Source organism: Serinus canaria, chromosome 10 (genome assembly GCF_022539315.1).
Source record: "Serinus canaria isolate serCan28SL12 chromosome 10, serCan2020, whole genome shotgun sequence".
NCBI classification, from domain to species: domain Eukaryota; kingdom Metazoa; phylum Chordata; class Aves; order Passeriformes; family Fringillidae; genus Serinus; species Serinus canaria.
This window is the reverse complement of record NC_066324.1, coordinates 1-26,495: the sequence shown is the minus strand read 5'-3', so window position 1 is coordinate 26,495 and position 26,495 is coordinate 1. Positions and strand designations below refer to the sequence as shown.

General features: G+C 63.0%; 2 protein-coding genes across 4 annotated transcripts; both read right to left on the bottom strand.

The window, feature by feature from the left end:
* Positions 1-5: 5 nt before the first annotated feature.
* AGBL5 (AGBL carboxypeptidase 5) lies at positions 6-12,884 on the bottom strand. 3 transcript variants are annotated; one of them, XM_050978409.1, is made up of 13 exons: positions 11,941-12,881; positions 11,324-11,495; positions 10,262-10,428; positions 9,461-9,638; positions 9,046-9,224; positions 7,544-8,111; positions 6,499-6,668; positions 5,083-5,218; positions 4,135-4,325; positions 3,027-3,226; positions 714-814; positions 481-527; positions 6-334 (listed from the first exon to the last, which is right to left on the bottom strand). In XM_050978409.1, the coding sequence occupies exons 1-13, from the start codon at positions 12,135-12,137 to the stop codon at positions 49-51; spliced, it is 2,592 nt and encodes an 863-aa protein (XP_050834366.1). In that variant the 5' UTR covers positions 12,138-12,881; the 3' UTR covers positions 6-48. The 3 variants fall into 3 exon arrangements, 2 of the variants coding, with proteins under 2 accessions (XP_050834366.1, XP_050834365.1); XM_050978408.1 differs by having other exon boundaries at positions 481-814; positions 11,941-12,884; XR_007778417.1 differs by lacking the exons at positions 6-334; positions 481-527; positions 714-814 and having other exon boundaries at positions 3,095-3,226; positions 4,066-4,325; positions 11,941-12,870.
* Positions 12,885-12,996: 112 nt separating this feature from the next.
* TMEM214 (transmembrane protein 214) lies at positions 12,997-25,232 on the bottom strand (the record flags this gene model as incomplete). Its single annotated transcript, XM_050978354.1, has 15 exons — positions 12,997-13,431; positions 13,590-13,741; positions 15,401-15,569; positions 15,784-15,880; positions 16,730-16,847; positions 17,162-17,275; positions 17,992-18,040; positions 18,151-18,242; positions 19,573-19,714; positions 19,844-19,945; positions 20,036-20,117; positions 21,268-21,373; positions 22,680-22,762; positions 22,879-23,013; positions 25,007-25,232. Coding segments are annotated over 15 exons (1,794 nt in total), but the record flags the coding sequence as incomplete, so codon positions are not given.
* Between the last annotated feature and the right edge of the window lie 1,263 nt (positions 25,233-26,495).

The following is a 26,495-nucleotide window of genomic DNA, read 5'->3' as shown; positions in this document are numbered from 1 at the left end:
TAACCCCCCGTGGGCCGGGCCCGCGGGAGGAGCGGGGTCGGGCGGGGCTCAGCGCAGGAGGAGCGGCGCCGTGGGCAGCAGCCGGGCCAGCGGGGATCGGTGCTGCGGTGCCCCGGAGGGGGACACCGGCGCAGGCAGCGACAGCGGGGCGGCCGCGCCCCTGCCCAGGCGCTGCAGGCACGGGGCGGAGCAGGGCCGGAGCAGCCCTGCCGGTGCCGTGGCTGCCCGGTACGGCGGGGCCGGAGCTCGGGGCACGGGCCTCTGCCCCAGCACGGGAAGGGTCTCTCGGTGCTCAGCACCCTCGTGGGGGGCACGGGGGCCTCCGGGCAGAGCCCTGTGGGACAGAGACCGGTGTCAGTGGGGCACAGTGCTCCCGGCAGCCTGCGAGTTCTGCTCTCCCTGCTGGCAGAGGCTTTGCTCTGTTGGCACCCCTGCTGGCAGGGGCTCTGAGATGAGCCCACAGCTGGCAGCAGCACCTACCCAGGCCTTTCTTGGGCTCTCCGGGCATTCAGCTTCATTGGGAGCACCTGTGGAGAGGAGGGAAGAGGATCAGTGCCAGGTCTTTGTCCCCCTTTGTCTTGGGGAAAGATGTGTGGGACAGAAATACCTGGCAGAGCCCCACAGGTTGGGAGGCTCCCAGTCTGTGGGGCAGCCCCCCAGAGGGCCCACCCAGCAGAGCCATGGGGCACAGGCCCTGCTGGTGCCCCTGGTACCTGCAGAGGTGCCGTGTCCCGCAGCTCCTGCACGCCTCGCTGGGCCTCCCGTGGTTCGTCGCTGGTGCTCAGCGCTGCCCGGGTGCCCTTGGGCACAGTCCCTGTGTGACAGAGGAGACAGAGCTCAGCCCTGCTGGCGAGGGCTCAGTGCCACGCTGGAGTCCCCAGCTGGGCTGGAGCCATTGTGGGACACAGCCTGGTGACACGGTGCCCTGCAGTGTCCCTCCCTGGCATTGGCTGATGCCAAGGGGTGATGGGATGGGCACAGAGCTCAATCCCAGCTGGTTCTGCCCCTGCAGAGGGCTCTGCCCCAGTTCAGCCTTGGTGTCCCACAGCACTGGTGTCACCATGCTGGGGGCACAGCTGTGCCCGCTGAACCGGGGTATGTCCTGGGGCATGGGACATCTGCTCAGCCTGGGAAGATGGGAGGAAAAAGGAAGGTGTTTGGGGGCCTGGCTGCAATGGACAGCACTGAAGGACACACCTGAGTTGCCTCAGTTTCTGCTCACCTGGTTAAAGTCTTTATCCCAACCCAGTTTTTTCCCCGTCCCACAGAAGTGAGGTGGGGGGCACACTGCCCACTGGGGTGAAGCCAGGGCCAGACCCCGTGGGAAATGGAACCCTGCAAGCAGGAGCCTCTGCTAGGCTACAGCCCCTGCTGCCAGGGGAGGTACTGGCAAGTGGCAGCTGGCTTCACCTGGACTAAAACTGCACAACTGGTGCCAGCCTCGGCCAGCAAAGCCAGCAGCAGCTGAGGGTGTCCCTGGGGGTCTGGCAGACCCCCTCACCCTAGCATGGACACAGGTCTGGGCTCCCCAGGGTGTGGCCAGGCTGCAGTGGGACACGGGGAAGAAGGGGGAGGATGGGACAAGACCAGGGCAACAGGGTCTGCCCCCTATCCCACCTCCAAGCACACTCAGCTCCTTCCCTGCTGCCTGGGGAGGGCAGAGGCTGGGGTGGCACAGCCACCCTGAGGGCACCAGCAGCACAGGCCTTGGAAGGCAAAGCCAGGGCTCAGAGCATCCCTGGGCCCTGATCCCCGTGCAGACACAGTGGTGCTGACAGTGCTGGGCCCCTCGTAGCTGGAGAGAAGGTGGTGGGAGAGCTGGGGGAGGTCTGGGGTGGCCAGGCAGGAAGCAGGTCAAGCTGATGCCAGGGCAGGGGGAGGTCTGGTGTGGCTAGGCAGGAAGCAGGTCAAGCTGATGCCAGGGCAGGGGAGGAAGAGCCAGGTCCTGGTCCCAGTGCCAGGCAGCATGAGGATGCAGTGTGCCATGGGGCACTCACTCTGCTGGTCCTTGTGCTGGAGGAGGCAGCAGAGCCCAGCCAGTCGGTCCTGGGGACACCAGGGACCAGGCTCTGCCCCTCAGCTCCCACGGGCTGTTCCTGCTCACGCCCCCAGCTGTCCCCAGTCCCTTCAGGCAGGGATGGGGCCAGGGCTCGCTCCGGGGGGGCCCGGCCAAAGGAACAGACGGAACAACGTGCCCATGAGAACATCAGCCTTTTATTTCCTCCCCACCATGTTCTCATGGCAGACAAGACACAGTCATGACAGAGGGCTGGGCAGCAAACCCCGAGCACAACACGACCGACGGACACCGGAGGCACACAGCTCAACACAAGCACAGCTTCAGGCACACAGGGAGGCACCTGCCCCCAGCTCCCACCCCCAGCCCTGGGCACCGGGAGGCTTTGGAGCACGGTGCCCCCAGGGCTGAGCCCCACAGTGGATGTGGGCCTAGGGCTGCAGGGCTTCCCCTGCCCCAGCCCTGAGCCCCTGCCCCACGGTGGCAGTGCTAGCACAGGGGCCATAGCCAGTGTCTTGCCTGACTCTGGCACCCCACTGCAGCACATCAGCCCCCACCAGAGGGGACTCTGCATGTTGGAAACCCCCCGGTGCCCCCTGCCAGCTCACAACCCACTGTTGCCCAGCCAGTGCCTAAAGAGGGGAAAGGCACTTTGGTGTGTCCCTGCTGGCCTCAGGAATGCTTGGGAGCAGTGAGAAGTTGAACAAAGATTTTCTGTGCTGGCTTCTCCAGAAGCCCCTTGGTCCTGGCACTGGAGGGGGGGCATCTCCCTGCAGCCCCAGTGCCCAGGGTCCCCCACATGCCAGCGGAGCAGGGGCTCAGCTGGGCTGTGCAGTGCCAGCCCTGGCCCTGCTCAGGAGCCTCCTGTGGGGCCAGGCCCCTCACACTCACAGGCTCACACGAAGCCACTGTCACTGTGTCGGCGCTGTCCCCCCTCAGGGCTGTGCTCCCGCCCAGCAGCTGGACAGGCGCCGCAGCAGGCGTGCAAGGGCTCCCCAGCCTGGCTTACCTCTGCCCAGGGCCGGGCTGCTGCCGCCATCCCCGGGGCTCTGGGAGGCCGCGGCCGGGGGCCTGGGGCTGCCCAAGGTGAAGCTGGGGGAGGCTCGGATCCGGGGGGACTCCTGCTGGCTGCCCCCGCTCCCACCGGCGCCGTTGCTGAAGCTCCTGGCACGGGGCAGTGCGTTGTCAGAGGCCGAGGTGGGCAGCCCACTGGAGGGGTGAGAGATGGGGGTCAGCCCAGCACGGTGAGGGGGCTCTCCTCTGCACCCTCCACCCACCACCAGAGCCCAGCACCGAGTGCTGGGGCTGCAGCCCCACCTCTGGCAGAGCCCTGGACTCCTCCTCAGGAGCTGGTGAACAGCTGGGGACAAGGATGTCACCAGGACTGTCCCTGAGAGCTGCAGCCCCAGCGCCCTGTGCTGGACATGGCTGTCCCAGCAGCGTCATCTCAGGGTTCCCACTTCCTCACCCCCTGTCCCAAATCAAGGAATTGCTGAGTTTGGAAAAGGCCTTACACACCATGGTGTCCAACCCTCCCCCAGCACTGCCCAGGCCACCACTGACCCATGGCCCCAAGTGCCACATCCACAGGGCTTTAAATCCCTCCAGAAATGCTGACTCCATCCCTGCCCAGGGCAGCCTGTGCTGGACAGCCCTTTCCAGGAGGGAACTGTTCCCAATACCCAGCCTGACCTTCCCCTGGCACAACTCGAGGCCACTTCCCCTTGTCCTGTCCCTGTTCCCTGGGAGCAGAGCCCGACCCCCACCTGGCTCCACCCTGCTGTCAGGGACCTGTGGAGAGGAAGATCCCCCGAGCTTCCTCTTCTTCAGGCTGAGCCCCTTCCCCAGCTCCCTCAGCCTCTCCCATCCCAGCCCAGGGCTGGACATGATGCAGGAGAGACCTCCCAGATTACTGGGGCAGGCAAATCCAACCAGTTCACTCCGTGCCCTTCTCTGCTGATGGCTCGGAGCAAGAGGGACTGACAACCGCAGTTCCCAGAGCTGGCAAGAGCTAGGGCCAGGGCAGGTGACCCTGGCAGGTGACTCACTTGGGGACATTTATCATCTCTAAGTGCCGTTATCCTGCAGCTCCCACGCTCGCCCCAGCCAGCCCTTACGTGGAGCTCCTGGGGGGGGTCCTGGCACCTCCTCTCCTCCGCGGGCCCCCGCCGGTGCCGCGCAGCCCCCGCACGTGCTTCAGCATCCAGGCACGCAGGTTGCCCAGGCAGGTGTGCTCCGAGAGCACGATCCGCGGCCAGGGGTTGCACTCGGCCATGTCCAGGGCTGCCACCGCCACCGCCCGGCCCACCTGGGCCAGAGAGGGCACGGGTCAGGGGGCACCAGGGGACAGCAGGAGGAGCAGCACAGTGTGGGCACGGGTCAGGGGGCACCAGGGGGCAGCAGGAGGAGCAGCACAGTGCGGGCACAACCAGAGGGCACCAGGGGACAGGAAGAGCAGCACAGTGCGGGCACAACCAGAGGGCACCAGGGGACAGGAGGAGCAGCACAGTGTGGGCACAACCAGAGGGCACCAGGGGACAGGAGGAGCAGCACAGTGTGGGCACAACCAGAGGGCACCAAGGGACAGGAGGAACAGCACAGTGTGGGCACAACCAGAGGGCACCAGGGGACAGGAGGAACAGCACAGTGTGGGCACAACCAGAGGGCACCAGGGAAGAGGAGGAGCAGCACAGTGTGGGCACAACCAGAGGGCACCAGGGGGCAGGAGGAGCAGCACAGTGTGGGCACAACCAAAGGGCACAGTGAGAAGGAGAGCCCACGAAGAGGGGAAGTATGGGGGAAGAAATGGGGACACAGGGAAGGAAGGATACAGTGGGGGGCACTGGGGAGAGGAAGCCCCCAGGAGAAGGGGGGCACGAGGGGAGATGAGGGCACCAGGAAGGGGGGATTGCAGGAAGAGAGAATGCCAGGGAGTGCCCCACTGGAGAGAGGGGCAGCTCCCTAGAGCTTGGGACAGCAAAGCAAGGGGAGGAGAGAAGCCCCAGCCCCAAACCCAGCCCACCGTCCGGATGCCACTCCCCCTGCCGGCTGGCCTGGGCCCGTACCTGCTCGAAGAGCTCCACGGTGTAGCGGGAGGGGAAGGCGGGCGGCGGCGGGGGGCTGGCACGGCCGTTGTCGTGGCAGGCCCCCGGGATGCTGTTCACAGAGCGCCCCGTGTTGTAGTTGCACTCCAGGGTGTAGCTGTGGGGCACGAGGGAGGCCCTGTTACCCCACAAACCTGCAGCACCACGGGGGTTATCCCACATTACTCCCCTGGGAGAGCCACTTCAGCAGATTCAGGGCACTGGAAAAGGGATCCCATTGCACCAGGAAGGGGGTCCTGCTCCAAAGGACACAGAAGTGCAGGGAAAGTGTTTTGAGGAGAGCCCCCTCCCACAGCAGGAACGGCCCATGCCCTGTGTGGGGATGCACAGATGTACCAGAGATCAGCAGGATGGGAATTCGGGATGGATGTCTGAGGGTGGCACCCAAAGTGCCAAGGTCCCTGTGAGGAGACCTCTTGATCACCTCTGGAAGGTGATGGGGAATGGGGGGGTCCCTGACGGGTAGAGAAAGGGAATTATCTACTGTCAACACCAACAATCCAAGGAGTGGGCAGCTACAGCCTTCCCCTGACCCTCAAGGTGCCTTGGAGCACTTCCTCCTGGAGGAGGAGGGATGGAGAAGTGTGGGTTAGGAGCTGCCAGCTGGGATGGCTGCCATGTGTCCCACTGCCCAGAGACAGCCGCAGGGCCAGCACAGCAGGAAACCTGAGCAGCTCTGGCCCAGTCTGCCTGGGGGCCCACACGTGCACTGTGAGCACTCCCAGCACTTTTTGGGATGTTGCTGTTGGATCAACATCCTGGGCTGCTCCAGGTCAGTCACGGAGCAAAGCTCCCCAGCGACCCAAGCCCAAAGCCCACCTGTGTGTGTGTGCTGCTGTGGGGCTGGACTGGGGCTGGGCACAAGGCAGCAGCTGAGTAGGCAGCAAGCGCTGAGGAAACTGAGAACCTCTGGTCTGGGGGTCTGGCTGCCTCACCCCGTGGTGTATTCTCAGGAATATCCCATCCCATGTGGAAGAGGGATGGATCACAGGTATCTCCAACCCATGGGATCACTGATGGGCTGAGGCTGCAATCTCACACACAGCCATGGGGATGCTGTGCCCACCACAGCTCTAATTAATTACAGCTCAACGTAGCCAGGGACACCCAGGAAAGAGGAGAATTCCCCTCAGAAAGCTGTGCAAGAGCAGGGAGAAGCAGCCAGAGCAGCTGCAGGAGGGGTGGGCAGGAAGAGGCAGGAAAGGAGCCTGGCTGAGCCAGCATCTCAGGAGCACAGCAGCACAACCAGGCCCAGCCGCGGCTGACCCGCCCTGGAGCCACGCAGGTGTGTGTCCCACGGAACTGGCTCCCCTTTGTCCACACCCCCGGCCCAGCAGAGGCACTCTGTGCCCCAGGGTGGCCCCGGAGCTGCCCTACCTGTGGATGATGCCCAGGGCCTTGTAGACGGCCACGCGCCCGCTGCCCTCCTTGGACTGCCCGTCCCGCTTGTCCCGCGCGTACATGTTCTTCTCCGAGAAGTTGCAGCCCGTGAAGTCAAAGTGAGGGGAGTTCAGGGAGATGAGCTTGGGGAACAGCATGTTCTCCACCTGCAGAGGGCAGGGAGCAGCAGGGGGTGACCGTGGGCCTTGGCTGCTCATGCTGCTCCAGTGGGAGCAGTGCTGAGCACAGGGGTGTGCCAGGGCCCGCTCTGCCCAGGTCCAGGGTCTCACAAGCTCCAGCTGTGCCCCGGGGATACAGGAATGTGCCTCCTGCTGATGGAATGACAAAACTCTCCTTTGTCCCCTGAAAAAGGAAAGGAGCCCAGAAGTTTCTCTCCTCAGTGAGGTGAAAAGACACCTCACAGGACCTGGGGGACCTCACCTCAAACTTCAGGATGGCCAATTGAGAGGAGCCAAAAAGTCCCCCCTAAACAATTTACTAGAAAAAGAACAAAGAAACTAAATCCTTTTGTGAGGTGCCTTACCAGGGCCAGGAGGGCCTCTGGCACCTGGCTCGGTTTTTCTCTGTAAAGAGTTTTGTTATCTTGCCTTTTATTGAAACCTTTTTGTTTCCAACACTAGCACAAAAGCCATCCTGCTGATTTTATGCCTTCTCAGGTAGCTGAGCTCTCCTGGGTGTGAAACATCTCCAGGAGCTGGTGAGACCTGGCTGGAGCAGCCCCACATTTCAGGGGCATGCTGCCCACCCCCCAATGGGCTCTCCTTACAGCTGGGAGCACACCCTGCTGACCCATGCCACCTCCCAGGGGGAATCTGAGACCTCCTGCTGCCCTGGTCACCAGACTGTGGGAGGAGAGCGAGGAGGAAGGAGAAGAAAGGAGGAGGAGGAAAAGGAAGGGAAAACTGTGAAGGGATTCCACGCCCCTCCCAGCAGCAGGAGCACTGGCCCCCCTGGGCAGCGGGCCGAGCAGCAGGAGGGTCCCGGCAGCCGCAGCAGCCGCGGATTCGGGCGGTGCCCTCACCTGGTCGTTCTCGTCGCTGAAGCTGTTGCCGTACATGAAGCAGCCGCGCTTGGAGGCGTGGCCGTGCAGGTCCACGTAGTAGGCGAGGCCACTGTCCCGGGGCGCGATGGGCTCGGTGGGCTCGGCAGCTTCGGGGACGGGGGCTGGGGCGGGCGGCCACGGCCCCTGCTCACAGTGCTCGCTGCTGTGGCTCGATGGCAGGATCCAGGCGGCTCGCTCTGTGCTGTCTGACTGCTGGGCATCCTGGGCCAGCGTCCTGGGGCCGGTGCCAGGCAGGCAGGAGCGGGAGCTGGCACGCCAGGTGCCGGGGGAGTTGCGGAGGTTGTTGGTTTTGTCCAGCTCTGATAACGCAGCCTCTGCGGCTGGCATGGGACAGTTGGGAGATTTTATGCTCAGCGAGCTGGTGCTGAGAGGGGAGACAAACGTCCTCCAGTCCGGAGAGCCGGGCAGGACGCGGCTGTGGATGTGGTGGTAGAGCAGGATGGCCTTGGCCCCGTACACGGCGGGGTGCAGCTCGGCGTCGGGGTGCAGGTACTGCCGGTTCAGGTTCACCCCGCGCGAGTCGGTCCTGCAGGGACAGCCCGAGACCTGAGCTCCTTCCAGGGCACCCCGGCACAGCTGAGCTCACCTTGCAGCGCTGAGGGCTTTGGGCTGAGGGCTTTGGCCCAAAAATGCCAACAATGGCCAGGCCAATGGCCAGGAGCTGCCAGAGCAGTGTGGCAGAGTCCTGAGCGATCCTCCCCAGAGACAGCAACGGAGCTGGGAAGGGGCTGGAGCACCAGGAGAGGCTGAGGGAGCTGGAAGGGCTCAGCCTGGAGAAAAGGAGATTCAGGGGGACCTCCCTGCAAGTCCCTGACAGGAGAATAGAGCTACCTGGAAGAGTCAGGTTCTGCTCCCAGAGAGCAAGGGATGGGTCCAGAGGGAACAGCCTCAAGTTGAACCAGGGAAAGATTAGGTCGGATATTGGGAACACTTTCATCATGGAAAGGGCTGTTCTGCCCCAGCACTGGCTGCCCTGGGCAAGGGTGGATTCCCCATCTCTAGAGGGATTTAAGAGCCCTGTGGATGTGGCACTAGGGGACAGGGGACAGAGGTGGCCTGGGCAGTGCTGGGGACAGTTGGACTCAATGGTCTCACAGGGCTTTTCTAACCCAAGTGAATCCAGGATTCCATGATTTTATAAATGTTAAAAAAACCCATGGAATCAGCTCTCTGAGGTACCTTCCTCAGCAAACTCACAGCCTTTTCCACATCCACACCCATCAGTGAAAGACACTCCCCTTTTGCTCACATCTACTGAGCAATACTCAAATAAACCATTTCGACTTCTTTTTCCTGAGGGAACGGTGGGACTCCGTGGTCTGGGAGGGTTTTTCTCACATCTACTGAGCAATACTCAAACAAACCACTCCTGCTCCTTTTCCTGTGGGAATGGTTGGACTTTTCCAGCCCCACAGAAGGCAGAGCAGGCTGGCAGGCAGGCAGGGGGGCCCTGCACTCACCGGTAGTGGCCCCGCAGCACCCCGTCGGGGTTCAGCATGGGGATCAGCTTGAACACGAACATCCGCCGCAGCATCTGGGCACGGGGGTCCTCCTCCCGCAGGATGAAGTCCAGGAAGCCGTTGAAGACGAAGCTGGAGGGGGTTTCTCCTGGGTGGACTCTGCTGCTGAGGAAAAACACCTGGGGACAAACGGACAGGCTGAGGGAGGTGTCCTGCCTGCCCCAGGATACCGTGATAGCAAAGGGTCTCACAGACTGGGCTCCACAAACTCTGCCCAAACACTCCAGCCCTTGGGGCCACAATGCCATTCTGGTCACAGCCATGGAGGCTGCAGGGAGGTGCCACCACGGGGGCTGCTGGCCCCCAGCCCAGCCCAGCCCAGCCCAGCCCAGCCCAGCCCAGCGTGGTCTCTCACCCTCTTTCCAGTGAAGCAGTGAGGCCGGGGTGTGCTGGTGTCTGGGAAAAGCTTGTCCAGCCGGGGCTCCCGCTTCTCCTGCATGCCATGGCACGAGGTGATGGTCAGCAGGTCCACACGCAGCTTGTCCAGAGAGTGGCACAGCAGCTCCCGGTGGTAATAGACCGAGTCCAGGGGGCTGGGGGGGAGAAGGGATCTCAGCCAGCCCCAGGGGCAAGGGGGCTCCCAGCTGGCTGGGGAGTGCTGCCCACACTCACAACCCCGGGAGGGGAGCAGCCCCAGCCCCACAAGGAGCACCCCACATCTGGGCTGTTTGCTGCTGGACACCCTCAGAGCCTGCTGAGAGCACAAGCAGCCGTTCCTTCAGGGTGAGGAGGGAGCCCAGGGCTGGGCTTTGCCCTGGCCACCCCCCAGCTGTGGGAGCAGTGGGGGATCAGCTCGGGCACAGACAGACTGGCACAGAAGGTCAGGCCATCCCATCGGGGAGATAATGCCTCCCAGCAGGAGGAACAGGACACGGAGGGATTCATCCCACCAGGGAGGTAACCCACTCTGGCAGGAGGGACTGGGCTCCAGAACAAGGGATCCTCTGGAGTCCCGGGGGTAGCTCAGGGCAAGCTGCTTGTGCAGAGCTGGGGCACAGAGAAGCACGGGCCAGGCAGCTATGGGCAGGGCACAGAGACCCTCCTGCTGCAGACAGAGCTCCCACAGGGGGAAAAACCCCAAGCAGGCACAGGGCAGGAAAGGTGTGAGGGCCAGGAAGGTGGGACAAAAGCCAGGAAGGAGAAAGTGGGGGCACACCTGCTGGGGGACATGTGCCTGCAGTCCTGGAAGCGGCCATCCAGCTGTGCCAGCATGTCCTGGCACTCAGTGTAGGAGAAGGGGTAGCAGAAGGCAAAGTAGGTGGTGGCCCCACGGTGCTCCAGGAAACGGTGCACAAAGGACAGCACAAACTGCGTCTCCACCACCTGCCAGGGACACCAGGGAGAACGATGGGCACAGCCCAGGGGCACAGCCAGCCCAGCACAGCCCCTGCTGCTCTCCCCAGACACAGAGAGGGCTGGGCACAGCCAGGGGGCACAGCCAGCCCAGCACAGCCCCTGCTGCTCCCACTGAGAGGGCTGGGCACAGCCAGGGGGCACAGCCAGCCCAGCACAGCCCCTGCTGCTCTCCCCAGAAACAGAGAGGGCTGGGCACAGCCGGGGGCACAGCCAGCCCAGCACAGCCCCTGCTGTTCTCCCCAGAAACAGAGAGGGCTGGGCACAGCCAGGGGCAGAGCCAGCCCAGCACAGCCCCTGCTGTTCTCCCCAGAAACAGAGAGGGCTGGGCACAGCCAGGGGCAGAGCCAACCGAGCACAGCCCCTGCTGCTACCACTGAGAGGGCTGGGCACAGCCAGGGGGCACAGCCAGCCCAGCACAGCCCCTGCTGCTCCCAGACACAGAGAGGGCTGGGCACAGCCCAGGGGCACAGCCAGCCCAGCACAGCCCCTGCTGCTACCACTGAGAGGGCTGGGCACAGCCAGGGGGCACAGCCAGCCCAGCACAGCCCCTGCTGCTCTCCCCAGACACAGAGAGGGCTGGGCACAGCCAGGGGGCACAGCCAGCCCAGCACAGCCCCTGCTGCTCTCCTCTGGCCCCCAGCAGTCACTGGGGGTGCCCACTGGCCCTGGCTATCCTCCTGGCACAGCAGCTGTTGCTGCTCCTGTCCCTCCCTTGGCCATGCCAGGAACAAAGCAGCGGCTCCCCCAACCCGGCTGAGCCTGGGGCTCAGCCCAGCGCAGGAAGCGAAGCGTGGCCGTGCCCCAGAGCCGCCCTGGCCCCGAGCAGGGGTGCCTGCGGGCCGGGAGCCCTCCCGGCTCTCACCTGGAAGATGGGGCGCTGCCGGATGCGCTCCCAGCGCGGGCGCACGGGCAGCGTGCGCACGAAGGGGGTCATGCCCTGCGCGTACAGCCGGCTCTGCTTGTTCATGTTCAGAATGTGCAGCTTGATCAGCTTGCCCGGGGCCCCCCCCCGCACGCTGAAGTAGAACCAGGACCTGCGGAGGGTGCAGCGCCGCCGCCTCAGACCCTGCCCGGGGATCCCCGAGCTCTCCGCTGCCTCTGCACCCACCCGGCCCCATCGGGAGCTGTCAGAGCCCCGGCGGAGCGGAACCGGACCGGCCGAGCCCCCTCCCAGGGCACCCCCAGCCCCTTTCCTCAGACCCCCGGCCGCCTCCTCCCGAGGCACCCCCCTCCTCCCACCCCTACTCGGTACCGCCGGGGCCTGTCAGAGCCCCCGGCGCGGGCACCGACCCCCCCCCGCGACCCCTCCCAGGGCACCTCTGACGGCACCGGCTCCCCCAGCCCCGCCGCCGCCCCTTCCACCGACAGCCCCAACCCCACCGGCCGCTCCCGGTTCCCCGCCAGAGCCTTTCCCGGGGGAATCCGCGCGGAGCCCGGCCGGTACCAGCCGGCCCTTCCCGGTTCCCCGCCCAGCGGTACCTGTTGCCGTTCTCATACTCAGTGTGGGCGCAGTCGGGCCGCGTCCACACGTTGAACTCGTAGTCGGCGGCGGGGAGAGCGTTGGCGCGGGCGGCGGGGCCGCCCCCCGGCTCTGTAGGGCGCACCTGTTCTACGTGTGCCAGATTCCCCGAGTCGAAGCGGGAGCTGAAGAGGAGACCCCCGCAGCGGATCTCCATGGCCCGGCAGGGCCGGGACCGGCATCGCCCCGGGACGGCCGCGGGACGGCCGGTACGGGCCGCCCGGCAACAGCAACGCGCGCGGCCATTGGTTGCCACCTCCCAGCAAGTTGCCCGCCCATTGGCTGGCGCCTCGGCAACGGCCGCAGCGGCACTGGGGCCTCAGCCCCTCTCGGCCACGCCCCCTCATTGAGCCGACCACGCCCTTTATTACCAGGTCACGCCCCTTCCTGAGCAGGACCACGCCCCTAATCGCCATGGCCACGCCCCTCGCTGGGCTCCACGTGTGACCGGACACGGAGGGGTGACCGGACACGGGGATGTGAGTGGACAGTAACTGTGAGTGGACACAGGGGTATGACCGGACAGGGCTGTGCACAGACACGCACACAGAGCACAGGTGTGCACAGAGGCACGAACACCTGAACGTGCCCCCACGTGGGTGAGCACAGAGCCACACACAGGTGCCCGGGCACACACACCTGTAAGAGCACAGGCCCTCCCGACCCCTGTGCACACCCACAGAGGTGACACACCCCCACAGAGGTGACACACCCCCACGGGTGACACACACCCCCACGGGTGACACACCCCCACGGGTGGCACACAAACACGAACAGAGGCAGGGGTTGAACCTGACACCTCCCCACTCCACACAGACACCCCAACCCCAGGGCCCACCCGTGAGTGGCACCAGCAGCTCCCTGGACCCCTTTAAACCACCCCAGCCATGGCATTGCCCCCCTCACCCGGGGTGGGTGGGATTGGGGGTGCAGGGGGGGGGTCTGGACAGCCCCTCCCCCCCACCACGCACAGCCATCTTCAATTAGGAGGAAATACAAAGCATACGGAGCAGCTATAAGGAAAAAATAATAAAATAAATCAGTTCATTCATTGGTGGGAAGGGCTGGGAAGGTGAGGGGCTCCAGGTGTCCTCCCCGGATCCTGTAAGCAGGCAGAACACCAGGGGATGGGGACCACCCCCCCCCCCCAGGGACAGCGGGACAGGGGAAGCCAGAGCGGTCACAGGGTGTCTGGACGTGTGCCTGCCCGGCCCCCAGAGAAATAAACCTCCCCAAAGTTCCTGCAGGCCCTGCCCTGTGCCCACGTCCTGCTGCCCCCTGGTGCTGCTGGCAGCCAGAACACGGTGTGCCCCCTGAGAGCAGCTCAGTGCCCAGAAATCATGGCCAGGGCCCAGTCCTTGAGGGCCAGGGTGGCGTTCTGCAGGTAGATCCAGGAGGAATAGGTGAAGCTCATCAAGTGGTCCCTCACACACTCCCACGTCACGTCCCCACTGGAAAAACAAGGACAAGGGATTGGGGGGGGGGGGGGTCAGAGCCAGCAGGGATGAGTGACACGGGGGACACAGGAGCCCCCTGGGCAGGGCAGGGCAGGGCAGGGCTGGCACAGGGACAGGCACAGCCACAGCCACAGCACCCAGGGGCTGCTCACCTGCAGGAGTCGAGGCAGCGCTGCCAGCCCTGCTGCAGCACGGCAGCCAGGCCCTGCAGCAGCGGCAGCAGGCAGCTGTGCAGCAGGAACTGCAGCAGCTCCCGCGCGCACTCGGCCAGGTGCAGCAGCGCCTCGGGGAGCCGGCTCTGCAGCTGTGGGAGCACAGGGGGTGTGGGGTGAACACAGGGGGTGGTGGGGTGAGCACAGGGGGTGTGGGGTGAGCACAGGGGGTGGGGGGTGAGCACAGGGGGTGTGGGGTGAGCACAGGGGGTGGGGGGTGAGCACAGGGGGTGTGGGGTGAGCATCGACCCCTCCTGGGGTCCTGCCTACCTGGGACACTCCATCTCACCCCTCCTGCTGTGGTGTGATTTCAAGATTTACCCCAAAACCCGGGTCCCTCCCCTGATCATTCCCTCCCAGGTGTGTCAGTCACCTCTCCTTTCCCCTCCCTGACCCCTCCCAGCACTGTCTGTCAGTCCTGGCATTCCACAAGGGCATTGAGTGATTGGCAGGTTCAAAGGATGCCCTCTGCCCCTGGTGGGCACTGGGCCATCCAGGTGTCCTTTGTCCCTTGAGACCTCCCCTCCTGTCCCTGGCTGGTGGCTCCCTGCCCCTTCCCTGCCCTCTCCCCGGGGTTAAAAGGAGCAGCACCCACGGGGTCAGGAGTTCTGCTGGAGCTGGGGCTGGGTTCAGAGGCTGTGGGCCAGAACAAAGCTCTGGATCCAAACCCTCCATCAGAACCCACTCCTTTCCCTTCCCCATGGCCCTAAAGCTTCTCCACAGAGGGAAACCCGAGGAGCAGATCCTGATATGGGGGGAAGCTCCATCCCAGCACCCCCAGAGCTCCTGCAGGCCTGGACTTGTCCCCAAGTGCCCAACTGCAGCCCCAGCCAGCCAAAAGTGTCTGTGGGGTGAAACACCACCCAGCCATGGCCAAAAGTGTCCCTGGGGTGAAACACCACCCAGCCATGGCCAAAAGTGTCCCTGGGGTGAAACCCAGTGGGCACTATTTGGTTCAGCACCAAGGGCCAGACAAGCCAGTGCACGTCCTGTCCACAATATTGGTAATATTCCAATACCCTCCCTTCCCCAGCATCCTGGAGCTCTCCCCTGTCACTGTCACATTTTCTGGAAAAATCCCTTCGCCAGGATTTCTCTCCTGGGAAGCCAAGAAGCCTCAGGGAAAAAGGAAAACAATATTTTCTCATTTGCCTCTCCTGTGTTTTGCTGTTTTGCAATGTGGTTGGAGATTGTTTGTCCAACATGTGAACTGTTTTATGTTAATGACCAATCCTGGTCAGGCTGTGTTGGACTCGGAGGAGAGAGTCATGAGTTTTTAATCAGCATCTTGTTAAACCTTCTGTATGTATCCTTTCTCTATTCTTTAGTATAGTTTTAGCATAGTATTCTTTAACATAGATTATAAAAATAATAAATTAGGCTGCTAAAAACATCAGATTCATCATTTCCTTCCTGCCACAGGGAACCCTGAAAATCCCATGCTCCCCATGTTCCCTCTTCTCCAGCGCTCAGCACAGGGCACCCACGCTCTGTGACACTGCTGCCACCCCACTGCCACCCCACTGCCACCAGAACGCTGGCTCTGGATCCCCAGCAGTGTCCTGAGCCCTCTCCCTTCCACAGCCACTGCCACAGAGGACAGATGGCACCAGGGACCTGCCGTGGGGCTGTCCCCTTCCCAGACACCAGCACAGGGGCAAACACGTCACCACCCCACGCCAGGCCCCCCCCAGCACAGCTGTCCCAGTGCCACCAGCCCCCGTGGCACTCCCTGTGTGCTCCCCACTCACCCAGTCGCTGAGCCAGGGCAGGCTGCCCTGGAGCCAGGAGAGCAGGGAGCAGCCCTGCTGGGACACAGCCCGGGCCACCTCCCCGCTGGCCTTCCCGAGCAGCTCCAGCTGTGGCCACAGCACAGACAGGGCCACGGAACCCTGCTGGGCCAGGCTGTGCTCCAGCCACCTGCAAGGGAGTCCTGGGGTGAGCCCAGGGCTGGACACAGCAACAGGGGCACCCCCAGGGCACAGGGCCAGGAGCTGCCAGCGCGGTGCAGGGGCACAGCTCTGGTGTGAGCTGGAACGGCTCCAGGCAGGGCTGGGGAACTGCTCCCAGCTCCCTGCCCAGCCCTCTGGGCTGCACAGGAACCCCAGCAGCCACCCACGGGGGTGTCACAGACCTGTAGCCCTGCAGGCAGGCACGGGACACCTTCTGCCAGGCCAGCTGGGAGGCGGGCAGGACGCCGGAGGAGCGGAGCAGCCGGGCACAGGAGGAGGCTGCAAGAGACAGTGGGCTGCTGGAGTGTCCCCAAGGGCTGTGGGGACACGTGTCTGTCTGTCCCCAAGGGCTGTGGGGACACACAGGTGTGCTCCTGGAGTGGCCCTTGGCTGTGGGGACACGTGTCTGTCTGTCCCTAAGGGCTGTGGGGACACACAGGTGTGCTCCTGGAGTGGCCCTTGGCTGTGGGGACACGTGTCTGTCTGTCCCTAAGGGCTCTGGGGGGACACAGGTGTGCTCCTGGAGTGGCCCTTGGCTGTGGGGACACGTGTCTGTCTGTCCCCAAGGGCTCTGGGGGGACACAGGTGTGCTCCTGCAGTGGCCCTAGGCTGTGGGGACACGTGTCTGTCTGTCCCCAAGGGCTCTGGGGGGACACACAGCTCGAGCTGTGCTGTGGAAGCCCTCAGGAGATGCTCCAGGAGGGGACAGACGGACAGAACGCCCTGAGCAGACCCTCCCAAAGGGGAACAGGCAGTCTGCCTGCAGTGCCTGCAGCCCCCAGGATCCCCCAGCAGGACAGACGGACAGGCAGCACTGCTGACAGCAGCCACAGGACCAAGGCAGGGACACGGAGGGAACAGCCACAGGAGGGATCCCAGGGAGCAGGATCACTCCTGAGCAAGGGGAAAAAGCCTCAGGTTGTGACAGGGAAGGTTCAGGCTGCAAACAAAACCCAGTTTGCTCACAGGAAGGGCTGTGCAGGCAGCCCAGGGCACTGGTGGAGTCTCCACCCCAGGGGGGGTTAAAAGTGGGGACGTGGGACAGTGGTGGCCCTGGCAGCGCTGGGGGATGCCTGAGGCTCCCAGAGGATTTCTGCACCTGGATTTGGCCACGAGAGCCCAGCGTACCCTGGAAGGAGCCGTGTGTCTGCACGTCGTGCAGGAGGAAGCCAGCAGCCAGCACCAGCAGGACCAGCAGCAGCCGCCACCAGGGCAAGCCCCGGCCCTTCATCCTCTGCAGCAGCTCCTGGGGGGAGGACAAGGCCCTGTCACTGTCACCGCAGGCTCCTGGCACCGGGGAGGGCCAGCACTGCAGCACCACCCACCTCTGGCCTCCCAGGCGGGACAGAGACATCTGCTGAGCAGCTGGGGCTTGGACAGGGACCAGCACATCTGTCCCCAGCGTGTCCTGTGTGTGTGTCACCATGGGGCCCTGGCCCTGCACGTGGCCAGCAGCAGGAGGGGCTGGCCAGAGCCCCAGGACAGAGCTGAGATCTCCCCCCGGTGCTGCTCGGCAGTGCCTGCCCCTCCTGTCCCCTCCTGTCCCCTCCTGTCCCTCACCTTGCAGGCGGTGTCACAGGCGGCCACGTCCGTGTCCCCTCCGGCCCCCCTGGCTGCCAGCTCCTCATTTGTCACCTTGAAGGAGCGAACCGTTTCCTGCAGGGACTGCTGCACCTTGGGGACAGCAAGAGCTGTGTCAGGACCCCTTGGTCCCCACCGACCCCCTGGGCTGCCACGGCACCAGGAGGGCAAGTGTGGGTCCCACGGGGACACTGCCAGCTCAGGGAGCTCTCCCAGCAGCACGGGGACACTCTCCCAGCAGCATGGGGACACTCCCCCAGCAGCATGGGGACACTCTCCCAGCAGCATGGGGACACTCCCCCTGCAGCATGGGGACACTCTCCCAGCAGCATGGGGACACTCTCCCTGCAGCATGGGGACACTCTCCCTGCAGCATGGGGACACTCTCCCAGCAGCATGGGGACACTCTCCCAGCAGCATGGGGACACTCTCCCAGCAGCATGGGGACACTGCCAGCTCAGAGAGCTCTCCCAGCAGCATGGGGACACTCTCCCAGCAGCATGGGGACACTCTCCCAGCAGCATGGGGACACTGCCAGCTCAGGGAGCTCTCCCAGCAGCATGGGGACACTCTCCCAGCAGCATGGGGACACTGCCAGCTCAGAGAAGTCTCCCAGCAGCATGGGGACACTCCCCCAGCCCATAGCTGCCCCAGGGACACTGCCAGCTCACAGAACTCTCCCAGCAGCATGGGGACACTCCCCCAGCCCACAGCTGCCATGGGGACACTGCCAGCTCAGGGAGCTCTCCCAGCAGCACAGGGACACTCCCCCAGCCCACAGCTGCCCCCGTCCCCCTGCCCACCCCTACCTTCTTGCTGGTGCTCTCCCAGGACTCCAGGAGGTGGTTCAGCAGCAAACTGGGGGGAAGGAGAACACGGGGCTGGGTCAGGAGCTCCCAGGAGGAATTCAGGTGTCCCACAGGCTCTGCAGGTGAGCACAGCCCCCCTTGGGGTCAGTGTGGACTGACCTGGACTGAGCGAGGTGTTTGGTGTAGAGCTGCCTCCAGACGCTGAAGCTCAGGGGGTCCAGGCTCAGGCACTGGCTCAGGGAGGTCAGGAGCTGGGGAGGGGGCACAGCAGGTGGTCAGGTGGGACCCCCTCCCAGCACACCAGGCACCCCACACAGCCAGGCAGCTCCTGAGACCCAAAGAGAGCTGCAGCACCCCTGCCCACACAGGGGGGGACTGGCTGGTCTGCAGGGGCTCTCCCACCCAAACCATTCCAGGATTTGCTGACTCCTGTCCCCTGGGAGCAGCAGCACGACCCTACTACAGGAATGTCCCCCTGCTGACAGAGTGACAAAACTCTCCTTGGTCCCCTGAAAAAGGAAAGGAGCCCACAAGTTTCTCTCCTCAATTAGGTGAAAAGACACCTCACAGGACCTGAGGGACTGCACCTCAAACTTCAGGATGGCCAATTGGACAGGAATCAAAAATCCCACCCGAGCAATTGACTGGAAAAAGAACAAAGAAACTGAATCCTTCTGTGAGGTGTTGTACCAAGAGTAAAAACCTCTGGCATCTGGCTCAGTTTTTCTCTGTAAAGGGTTTTGTTATTTCGCCTTTTATTGAAACCTTTTTGTTTCCAGCACTAGCACAGAAGCCATCCTGCTGATTTTATGCCTTCTCAGGTAGCTGAGTGTGAAAAATGCCTGGTTTATGGTTGGCTTTTGGCTAATAGTAACATGAATATTATAGGTGTGATGTTAGAAAGTGATGCTGTATTAATTTTCTTAAGTAGTGTGTTAAATGTAGTTTTAGGGTATAATCTGGAAATAGAAACTGTGTGTGTGAGATATTTTTTTAAGAAAGGAATGAGGAACTCTCACTGAGAGAGCAGCCCCAGGACACCTCAATCTTTCAGAGAAAGAGAATTTTTTGCTCCCTTATCAGAAGAAATGAACTTCTTCCTGCCTCAGTCAGCCCTGGGGATGCTGTTGGGGCTCAGAGGAAGGAGCTGACCCTGCCCAGACAGAATCCTGAGTGTGATGGAATTGATGCACCATGGATGAGCTGTGGGAATATGGAACAGGCTGCTGCTTTAAGGGTTAATCCTCTGTTCACGTGGGGCCTTTTTGGGCTCATTTTGCCCAGAAAAGGTACCTGGACTGTCCATAACTCTTTGTTTTCATTGTCTCATATTGTCCTATTCCAAATTGTCCAAATTTTTATTACTCTAATTATACCACTGTTTTTATAACCATTTTGTTACTATTAAACTCTTAAACCTTTAAAACCAAGCGACTGGCGTTTCTCACACTGAGCCATCTCAGCTGTAAAAGAGTTCTCCAAGAGCTTGTGAGAGCTGGCTCAAACAGACCCCAGTGCCCCTGCCCCGCCATCCCCACCCCCCGGGCCGTGCCAGGCCGTGCCAGGCCGTGCCAGGCTCACCTCCTCCTTCATGGCGGGCGGGCAGGCAGGTGTGGCACGGGACAGGAAGGAGGGGAAGTAGGTGTGCAGGGCAGCCTCGGGCCGGGCACCCAGGGCCAGCACCTTCAGCCGCGGGTACAGGCGCCGCAGCTGCTCCTGCAGGCTGGGGGACAGAGACAGCGCTGCTGAGGGCCAGCGGGCACCAGGGGGGCACCAGGGGGGAACCAGGGGGGCACCAGGGGGGCACCAGGGCCCGCCCCGTGGCACGGCTGTGCCCGATGGAGCGGCGTACCTGGGGGACAGCGAGTTGTTGGGCATGAAGGCGAAGTCCAGGAGGGGGAAGAAGTCCTTGGGGCCGATCATGCCGAAGCCTTTGGTGAGGTTGGGGTGCATCCTGCGGAACAGAGCCCTGAGCTGCGGGGCCCTGGCAAGGGCAGCGCTGGCTCTGGCAGAACAGAGCCCCCAGGACGCAGGGGACACTCACATCAGGAGCCGGTCCAGGTAGGAGACGGCGTACGGAGACAGGGACTTGATGCCGAGCACCGGGAGCATGACGCCGAGCCACACTGCAGGGACAGGAGGGAGGGCTGTGCCTGGGCTCTCCCTGCACCCAGAGCACCCAGGGACAGGCAGGCAGATCCCTCGGGAAGGGCTCCAGGGCAGCTGGGGCTGCCCATCCTGCCAGGCAGGATGGTTCTCTCAGGATCCACCCCTTCTCCTGACCCTCAGACCTTGAGGATCCTCCCCAGCCTTTCCCACCCCTCAGCAGCACCAGCAGCAGGAGTGGAGGTGTGCTGGCAGTCCCAGGAGGGGATCCTGTTGTGGTGTGATTTCAGGCTTTACTCCAGAACCTCGGGTCCCTCCCCTGATCATTCCCTCCCAGGTGTGTCAGTCACCTCTCCTTTCCCCTCCCTGACCCCTCCCAGCACTGTCTGTCAGTCCTGGCATTCCACAAGGGCATTGAGTGATTGGCAGATTCAAGGGATGCCCTCTGCCCCTGGTGGGCACTGGGCCATCCAGGTGTCCTTTGTCCCTTGAGACCTCCCCTCCTGTCCCTGGCTGGTGGCTCCCTGCCCCTTCCCTGCCCTCTCCCCGGGGTTAAAAGGAGCAGCACCCACGGGCTCAGGAGTTCTGCTGGAGCTGGGGCTGGGTTCAGAGGCTGTGGGCCAGAACAAAGCTCTGGATCCAAACCCTCCATCAGAACCCACTCCTTCCCTTCCCCATGGCCTTAAAGCTTCTCCACAGAGGGAAACCCGAGGAGCAGATCCTGATATGGGGGGAAGCTCCATCCTGCACCCACCAGAGCTCCTGCAGGCCTGGACTTGTCCCCACGTGCCCAGCTGGAGCCTCCAGCCAGCCAAAAGTGTCTGTGGGGTGAAACACCACCCAGCCATGGCCAAAAGTGTCCCTGGGGAGAAACACCACCCAGCCATGGCCAAAAGTGTCCCTGGGGTGAAACACCACCCAGCCATGGCCAAAAGTGTCCCTGGGGTGAAACACCACCCAGCCATGGCCAAAAGTGTCCCTGGGGAGAAACACCACCCAGCCATGGCCAAAAGTGTCCCTGGGGTGAAACACCACCCAGCCATGGCCAAAAGTGTCTCTTGAGTGGAACACCACAGTTTCTGCTATTTGGTTCAGCACCAAGGGACAGGCAATGCACGTCCTGTCCACAACACTGGTGACAGCAGTAGGATCCCACACCGTGGCTCTCACCTTTCAGGCCCTCGTGGAGGTCGCTGAAGCCAGCCTGCCCCAGCGCCCAGAGCACGGTCAGGCACTTGGCCGGCCGGCTCTGCTGGGAGCGCAGCACCTCCAGGTACTGTGGGACAGAAGGGACAGAGGGGACAGTGGGGACAGTGCCACCCACCCCAGCCCAGCCCAGCACCTCCAGGTACTGTGGGACAGAAGGGACAGAGGGGACAGTGGGGACAGTGCCACCCACCCCAGCCCAGCCCAGCACCTCCAGGTACTGTGGGACAGAGGGGACAGAGGGGACAGTGGGGACAGTGCCACCCACCCCAGCCCAGCCTAGCACCTCCAGGTACTGTGGGACAGAGGGGACAGAGGGGACAGTGGGCACAGTGCCACCCACCCCAGCCCAGCACCTCCAGGTACTGTGTCCCAGAGGGGACAGAGGGAACAGTGGGAACAGTGGGGACAGTGCCACCCACCCCAGCCCAGCTCAGCACCTCCAGGTACTGTGGGACAGAGGGGACAGAGGGAACAGTGGGGACAGTGCCACCCACCCCAGCCCAGCCCAGCACCTCCAGGTACTGTGGGACAGAGGGGACAGAGGGGACAGTGGGAACAGTGGGGACAGTGCCACCCACCCCAGCCCAGCCAAGCACCTCCAGGGACTGTGGGGAGAGGGGACAGAGGGAACAGTGGGGACAGTGCCACCCACCCCAGCCCACATACTGTGGGACAGTGGGAACAGTGGGGACAGTGCCACCCACCCCAGCCCACATACTGTGGGACAGAGGGAACAGTGGGCACAGTGCCACCCACCCCACCCCAGCCCCTCCAGGTACTGTGGGACAGAGGGAACAGTGGGGACAGTGCCATCCACCCCACCCCAGCCCAGCACCCCAGTGGGAACAGTGCCACCCATCCCAGCCCAACCACGCCTGCAGCCTTGGCACCAGCAGCCCCCCAGCACCTGGAAGGCACCTCCAGCTCCAGGTGAGACCAGGAGCCATTCTGGGGCAGTGGAGGGACTCCCAAACCCAGCTCTGGGGGTGCAGGGGGACAGGGAAAACCCCAAACCCAGCTCTGGAGGTGCAGGGCAACAGAGGAAACCCCAAATCCCCCCAAACCCAGCTCTGGGGGTGCAGGGGGACAGGGAAAACCCCAAATCCCCCCAAACCCAGCTCTGGGGGTGCAGGGCAACAGAGGAAACCCCCAAACCCCACAAACCCAGCTCTGGGGGTGCAGGGGGACAGGGAAAACTCCAAACCCAGGTCTGGGGGCGCAGGGCTGCTGGGTAGGGCAGGCAGAACCCACTGGGGACAGCAGTCCCTCTGCAGGGAGGGCAGAGAGGTCCAAGGGCTTTGTGCAGAGGGACGGAGGAGCAGCCCCAGCAGGTCTGCAGCACCCAGCAGCAAAGCTGGCTCAGGCCAGCTCACCTTGCCCAGGTTGGTGGTGGCAATCCGGGGCCTGTAGAGCAGCAGGGCCTGGATGCAGATCCTGTAGCCGTGCAGGGACTCCCCTGGAAGGGAGATGGGGGAGGGAGGTCCTGCTCAGCCACGGCCTCCCAGAGGAATTCCTGCAGGAATCCCCAAGGGGCAAGGAGGAGCAGACATGGGGGGAGCACAGGGGGCTGACCTTGGGCCTTGTCCAGCTCCTGCAGCATGGTGTAGATGCAGTGGTCAAAGAAGAGCTCCAGGAAGTCCGAGGCCTTGGCCAGCAGGGAGCGGATGATGCTCCTCAGCTCCTTGCTCACCAGGCAGTACGGGTAGTCTGGGGGAGCAGAAAGGGCAGCTCAGTCAGACCCTGCCCTGCAGAGCTCCAGCAGAGCTGCAGGAGCCAGCCCAGTGCCAGGTGGGTGCAAGGAGTGCCTCAGCCTCAGCCTCATCCCAGCTGGGCAGCCCTGGCCCCCTCCCCAGGGACCCTGTGCCCGAGGCTGTGCCAGTCACACCCTCTGGAAAACTCCCCTCGCCCAGGATCTGTCTCCTGGGAAGCCTCAGAGAAAAGGAAAACAATTCTTATCTCATTTGCTTCTCCTCTGTTGTGCTCATGTGGAATGTGTCTGAAAATTGTTTACCCACAGGTGATTGTTGCACTGATTCTGGGTTTGGGGCTCCACTGTCCCCCCAGAGCTGGGTTTGGGGTTCCCCTGTCCCCCTGCTCCCCAGAGCTGGGTTTGGGGTTCCCCTGTCCCCCTGCACCCCCAGAGCTGGGTTTGGGGTTTTCCTGCACCCTCAGAGCTGGGTTTGGGGTTCCCCTGCACCTCCAGAGCTGGGTTTGGGGTTCCCCGTCCCCCCAGAGCTGGATTTGGAGTTTCTCCTGCACCCCGAGAGCTGGGTTTGGGGTTCCTCGATCCCCCTGTACCCCCAGAGAAGGGTTTGGCATCCTCCTGTCCCCCTGCACCTCCAGAGCTGGGTTTGGAGTTCCCCCATTCCCCTGTACCCCCAGAGCTGGGTTTGGGGTTCCCCTGTCCCCCTGCACCCCCAGAGCTGGGTTTGGGGTTCCCCTGTCCCCCCAGAGCTGGGTTTGGGGTTTCTCCTGCACCCCCAGAGCTGGTTTGGGGTTTCCCTGCCTCCCTGCACCCCCAGAGCTGGTTTGGGGTTCCCCTGTCCCCCTGCACCCCCAGACCTGGGTTTGTGGTTCCCTAGTCCCCCCAGAGCTGGATTTGGGGTTCCCCTGTCCCCCCAGAGCTGGGTTTGGGGTTCCCCTGTCCCCCTGCACCCCCAGATTCTGATTCTGAATCTCCCCCAGGTGATTCTGCTGGGAGTTATTTTGACTCTTTGGCCAACCAGGGCCAGGCTGTGTCAGACTCTGTAAAGAGTCACAAGTTCTCATTATTATCTTTTTAGCCTTCTGTCTGTGTCCTTTCTGTATTCTTTAGAACAGTGTTCTTTAATATAATCTAGTATCCTAAAGTAATAAACCAGCCTTCTGAGAGCATGGAGCCAGATGCATTCCTGCCTTCCTTGGGACACTCCAGCAAACACAAGGGACAGCTAATCCAGCCCCAAGGGATGGCTTCCCTTGGAATGCTGCTGCTGTGGCATGCACAGGGCTCTGGGCAGGACACTGAGCCACCCCAAATGGCATTCTCAGTGTGAGAATGACCTGACCAGGCAGGGCAGGGAGCCCCTGCCCCACCATCCCCTCAGCACTGAGGGTGCACAGCTGGGAGGGAGCTCAGGCAGAGCTCAGGGAGCCCTGGCAGAAGGGGCACTGGGGGCTGTACTGCACTAAGGCTGGGGAGATTTGCTCTGGCTGTCCCTTCAAATCCCTCCTGAGCACTTCTTTCAGGATCACAAGACACTGTCCCGTCTCCCTGTTCAGCTTTTGCTGCTAACAACACTCCAGTTTTGTCCCTGGCAGAGACAGAGTTAAAATTCTGCTGGGAATTCTGAAAAGATAATTCTGAGAAGATACCCAGTGAACAAACCATTTCAAAACTGCTGTGGAAACCCTCGTGTTTCCACTGCTTAGGGTATCTAAACCTAGGATATAAATGCTTCTCTGAGCTGCAGAAAACGCTGCACAGATATCATTATTAACATTATAACATTGTGATCTGTTCTCTGCCACACTCAGGTCTACCTTCCTTGCAAGCAGCACAAACAGCAAGCTGAAAGCACAGCCAGGGGTCTCACAGCTGGGGAAGCCCCAGGTGGGAGCTGTGGGCAGTGTCAGTGTGTCTGTGACAAGAGAAGGCTGTCTGTCCCTCCCAGCTGTGCTGCCCACCCCCCCCCCAGGCCCAGGGCAGCAGCACACACACCGTGGGGGTGCTGGCTCAGCACGGGGTCACTCCTGGGTGCCTGCAGCTTGTAGTTGAGGTACCCTGCCAGGTCCTTCACCCACACCGAGGGGTTCTCAGGGAACACACTGCGGCTCTTCTGCAGCTCCTTCTGCAGATCCGCCAGGTCCAGCTGCGGGGACAGACAGACAGACAGACAGACAGACTCAGCCAGGGTGAACAGGCACAAAGCACAGGGAGGAGAAAGCTAGCCCTGACTCCTAAGGGCAGTGCCTCCAGCTCCATCCCGGAGCACAGGGAGCAGCCCAGCTGCCAGAGCTCCAGAGCGTGGCCTGGGGCAGCTGGGGCCTGGCCAGTGAGCCCACCAGCCCAAAGCAAGGGCGTGCTCCTGGCCAGTGAGCCCACCAGCCCAAAGCAAGGGCGTGCTCCTGGCCAGTGAGCCCACCAGCCCAAAGCAAGGGCGTGCTCATGGCCAGTGAGCCCACCAGCCCAAAGCAAGGGCGTGCTCATGGCCAGTGAGCCCACCAGCCCAAAGCAAGGGCGTGCTCATGGCCAGCAGGAACCTGGGCTGATGCCAGCCATGGCTGCTCCACACTGCACAGCCAGAGCCCCCCAGGAGCAACCAAACCCTCCTGATGGACAACCCACAGCACCAAACTGGGCCCTGGCCCTCTCCTGCACTGCTACCCAGGCACAGCCACCCCTGCTTTACCCCTGCCTGCTCTGTGGGGCTGCCCCAGCAGGGCTTGCTGCAAGGCTCAGACTCTGTGAGAGCTCCCTGCCAGTGGATTCCCACTGCCACACTGAGCCTGGTGCCCCTGGGCACCTCGCCTCAGCCCCACCTCGTCAGAGGAACTCCACACAATCCAGCTGGTGCCACGCAGGGAACAAACCTGTGCCAAACCCCCATCAGTGAGGTGACAGTGGCTGTCCCCTCTGAGCACAGGGACAGCTCTGGCTGCCCTGCCTCCCCAGGGAACACGGGAATGCCACAGTCCTGTCACTGTGGGCAAAAGCTGGATGTGCAGAGCTACTGGAAACACACAGAGAAGCCCCACCCAGAGCAGGGGGATGCAGAGGGAACCCCCTCGTTTGGGGGGAGTGGAGGTCCCAGGGCATGAGGGGGATGGGGAGGAGCTGAGCCAGCAATGCCTGCCAACCTCACACAGCCTGCCTCGGCCAGTTCTGGAACCCTCCGTGCTCAGGCACGCTCAGGACAGGCAGGACAGACAGACAGGTTCTGCAGAGCCAGCCAGAGCACAGCCACTGCTCCAGCGACTCCCAGGGCCCCACCAGTGCCACGGGGAGGAGGTTCAGCCACCAGAGGCTTCCTTGGGCTTCCTCCCAGACACGGCAGTGACAAGGGGAACCAGAGATCCCCTTCCATGACCCAGGCCATGCTCAGGGCAGCTCCTGCCGCGGGGAGATCAGCCCGCAGGTGAGGCCGGAGCGGGGCAGGGCACGGCTCCGCTCACGGGAGCCCGGCCCGGGCACACTCACGGCTTTCAGG

Coding starts and splice junctions, on each gene's coding strand:
- AGBL5 (XM_050978408.1), bottom strand. CDS start 12,137: ATGGAGATCCGCTGCGGGGGTCTCCTCTTCAGCTCCCGCTTCGACTCG. Junction 11,496..11,940: donor GAGTATGAGAACGGCAACAG/GTACCGCTGGGC, acceptor CACCCTCCGCAG/GTCCTGGTTCTACTTCAGCG. Junction 815..3,026: donor CAGCCCGGCCCTGGGCAGAG/GTAAGCCAGGCT, acceptor TCTGTCACACAG/GGACTGTGCCCAAGGGCACC.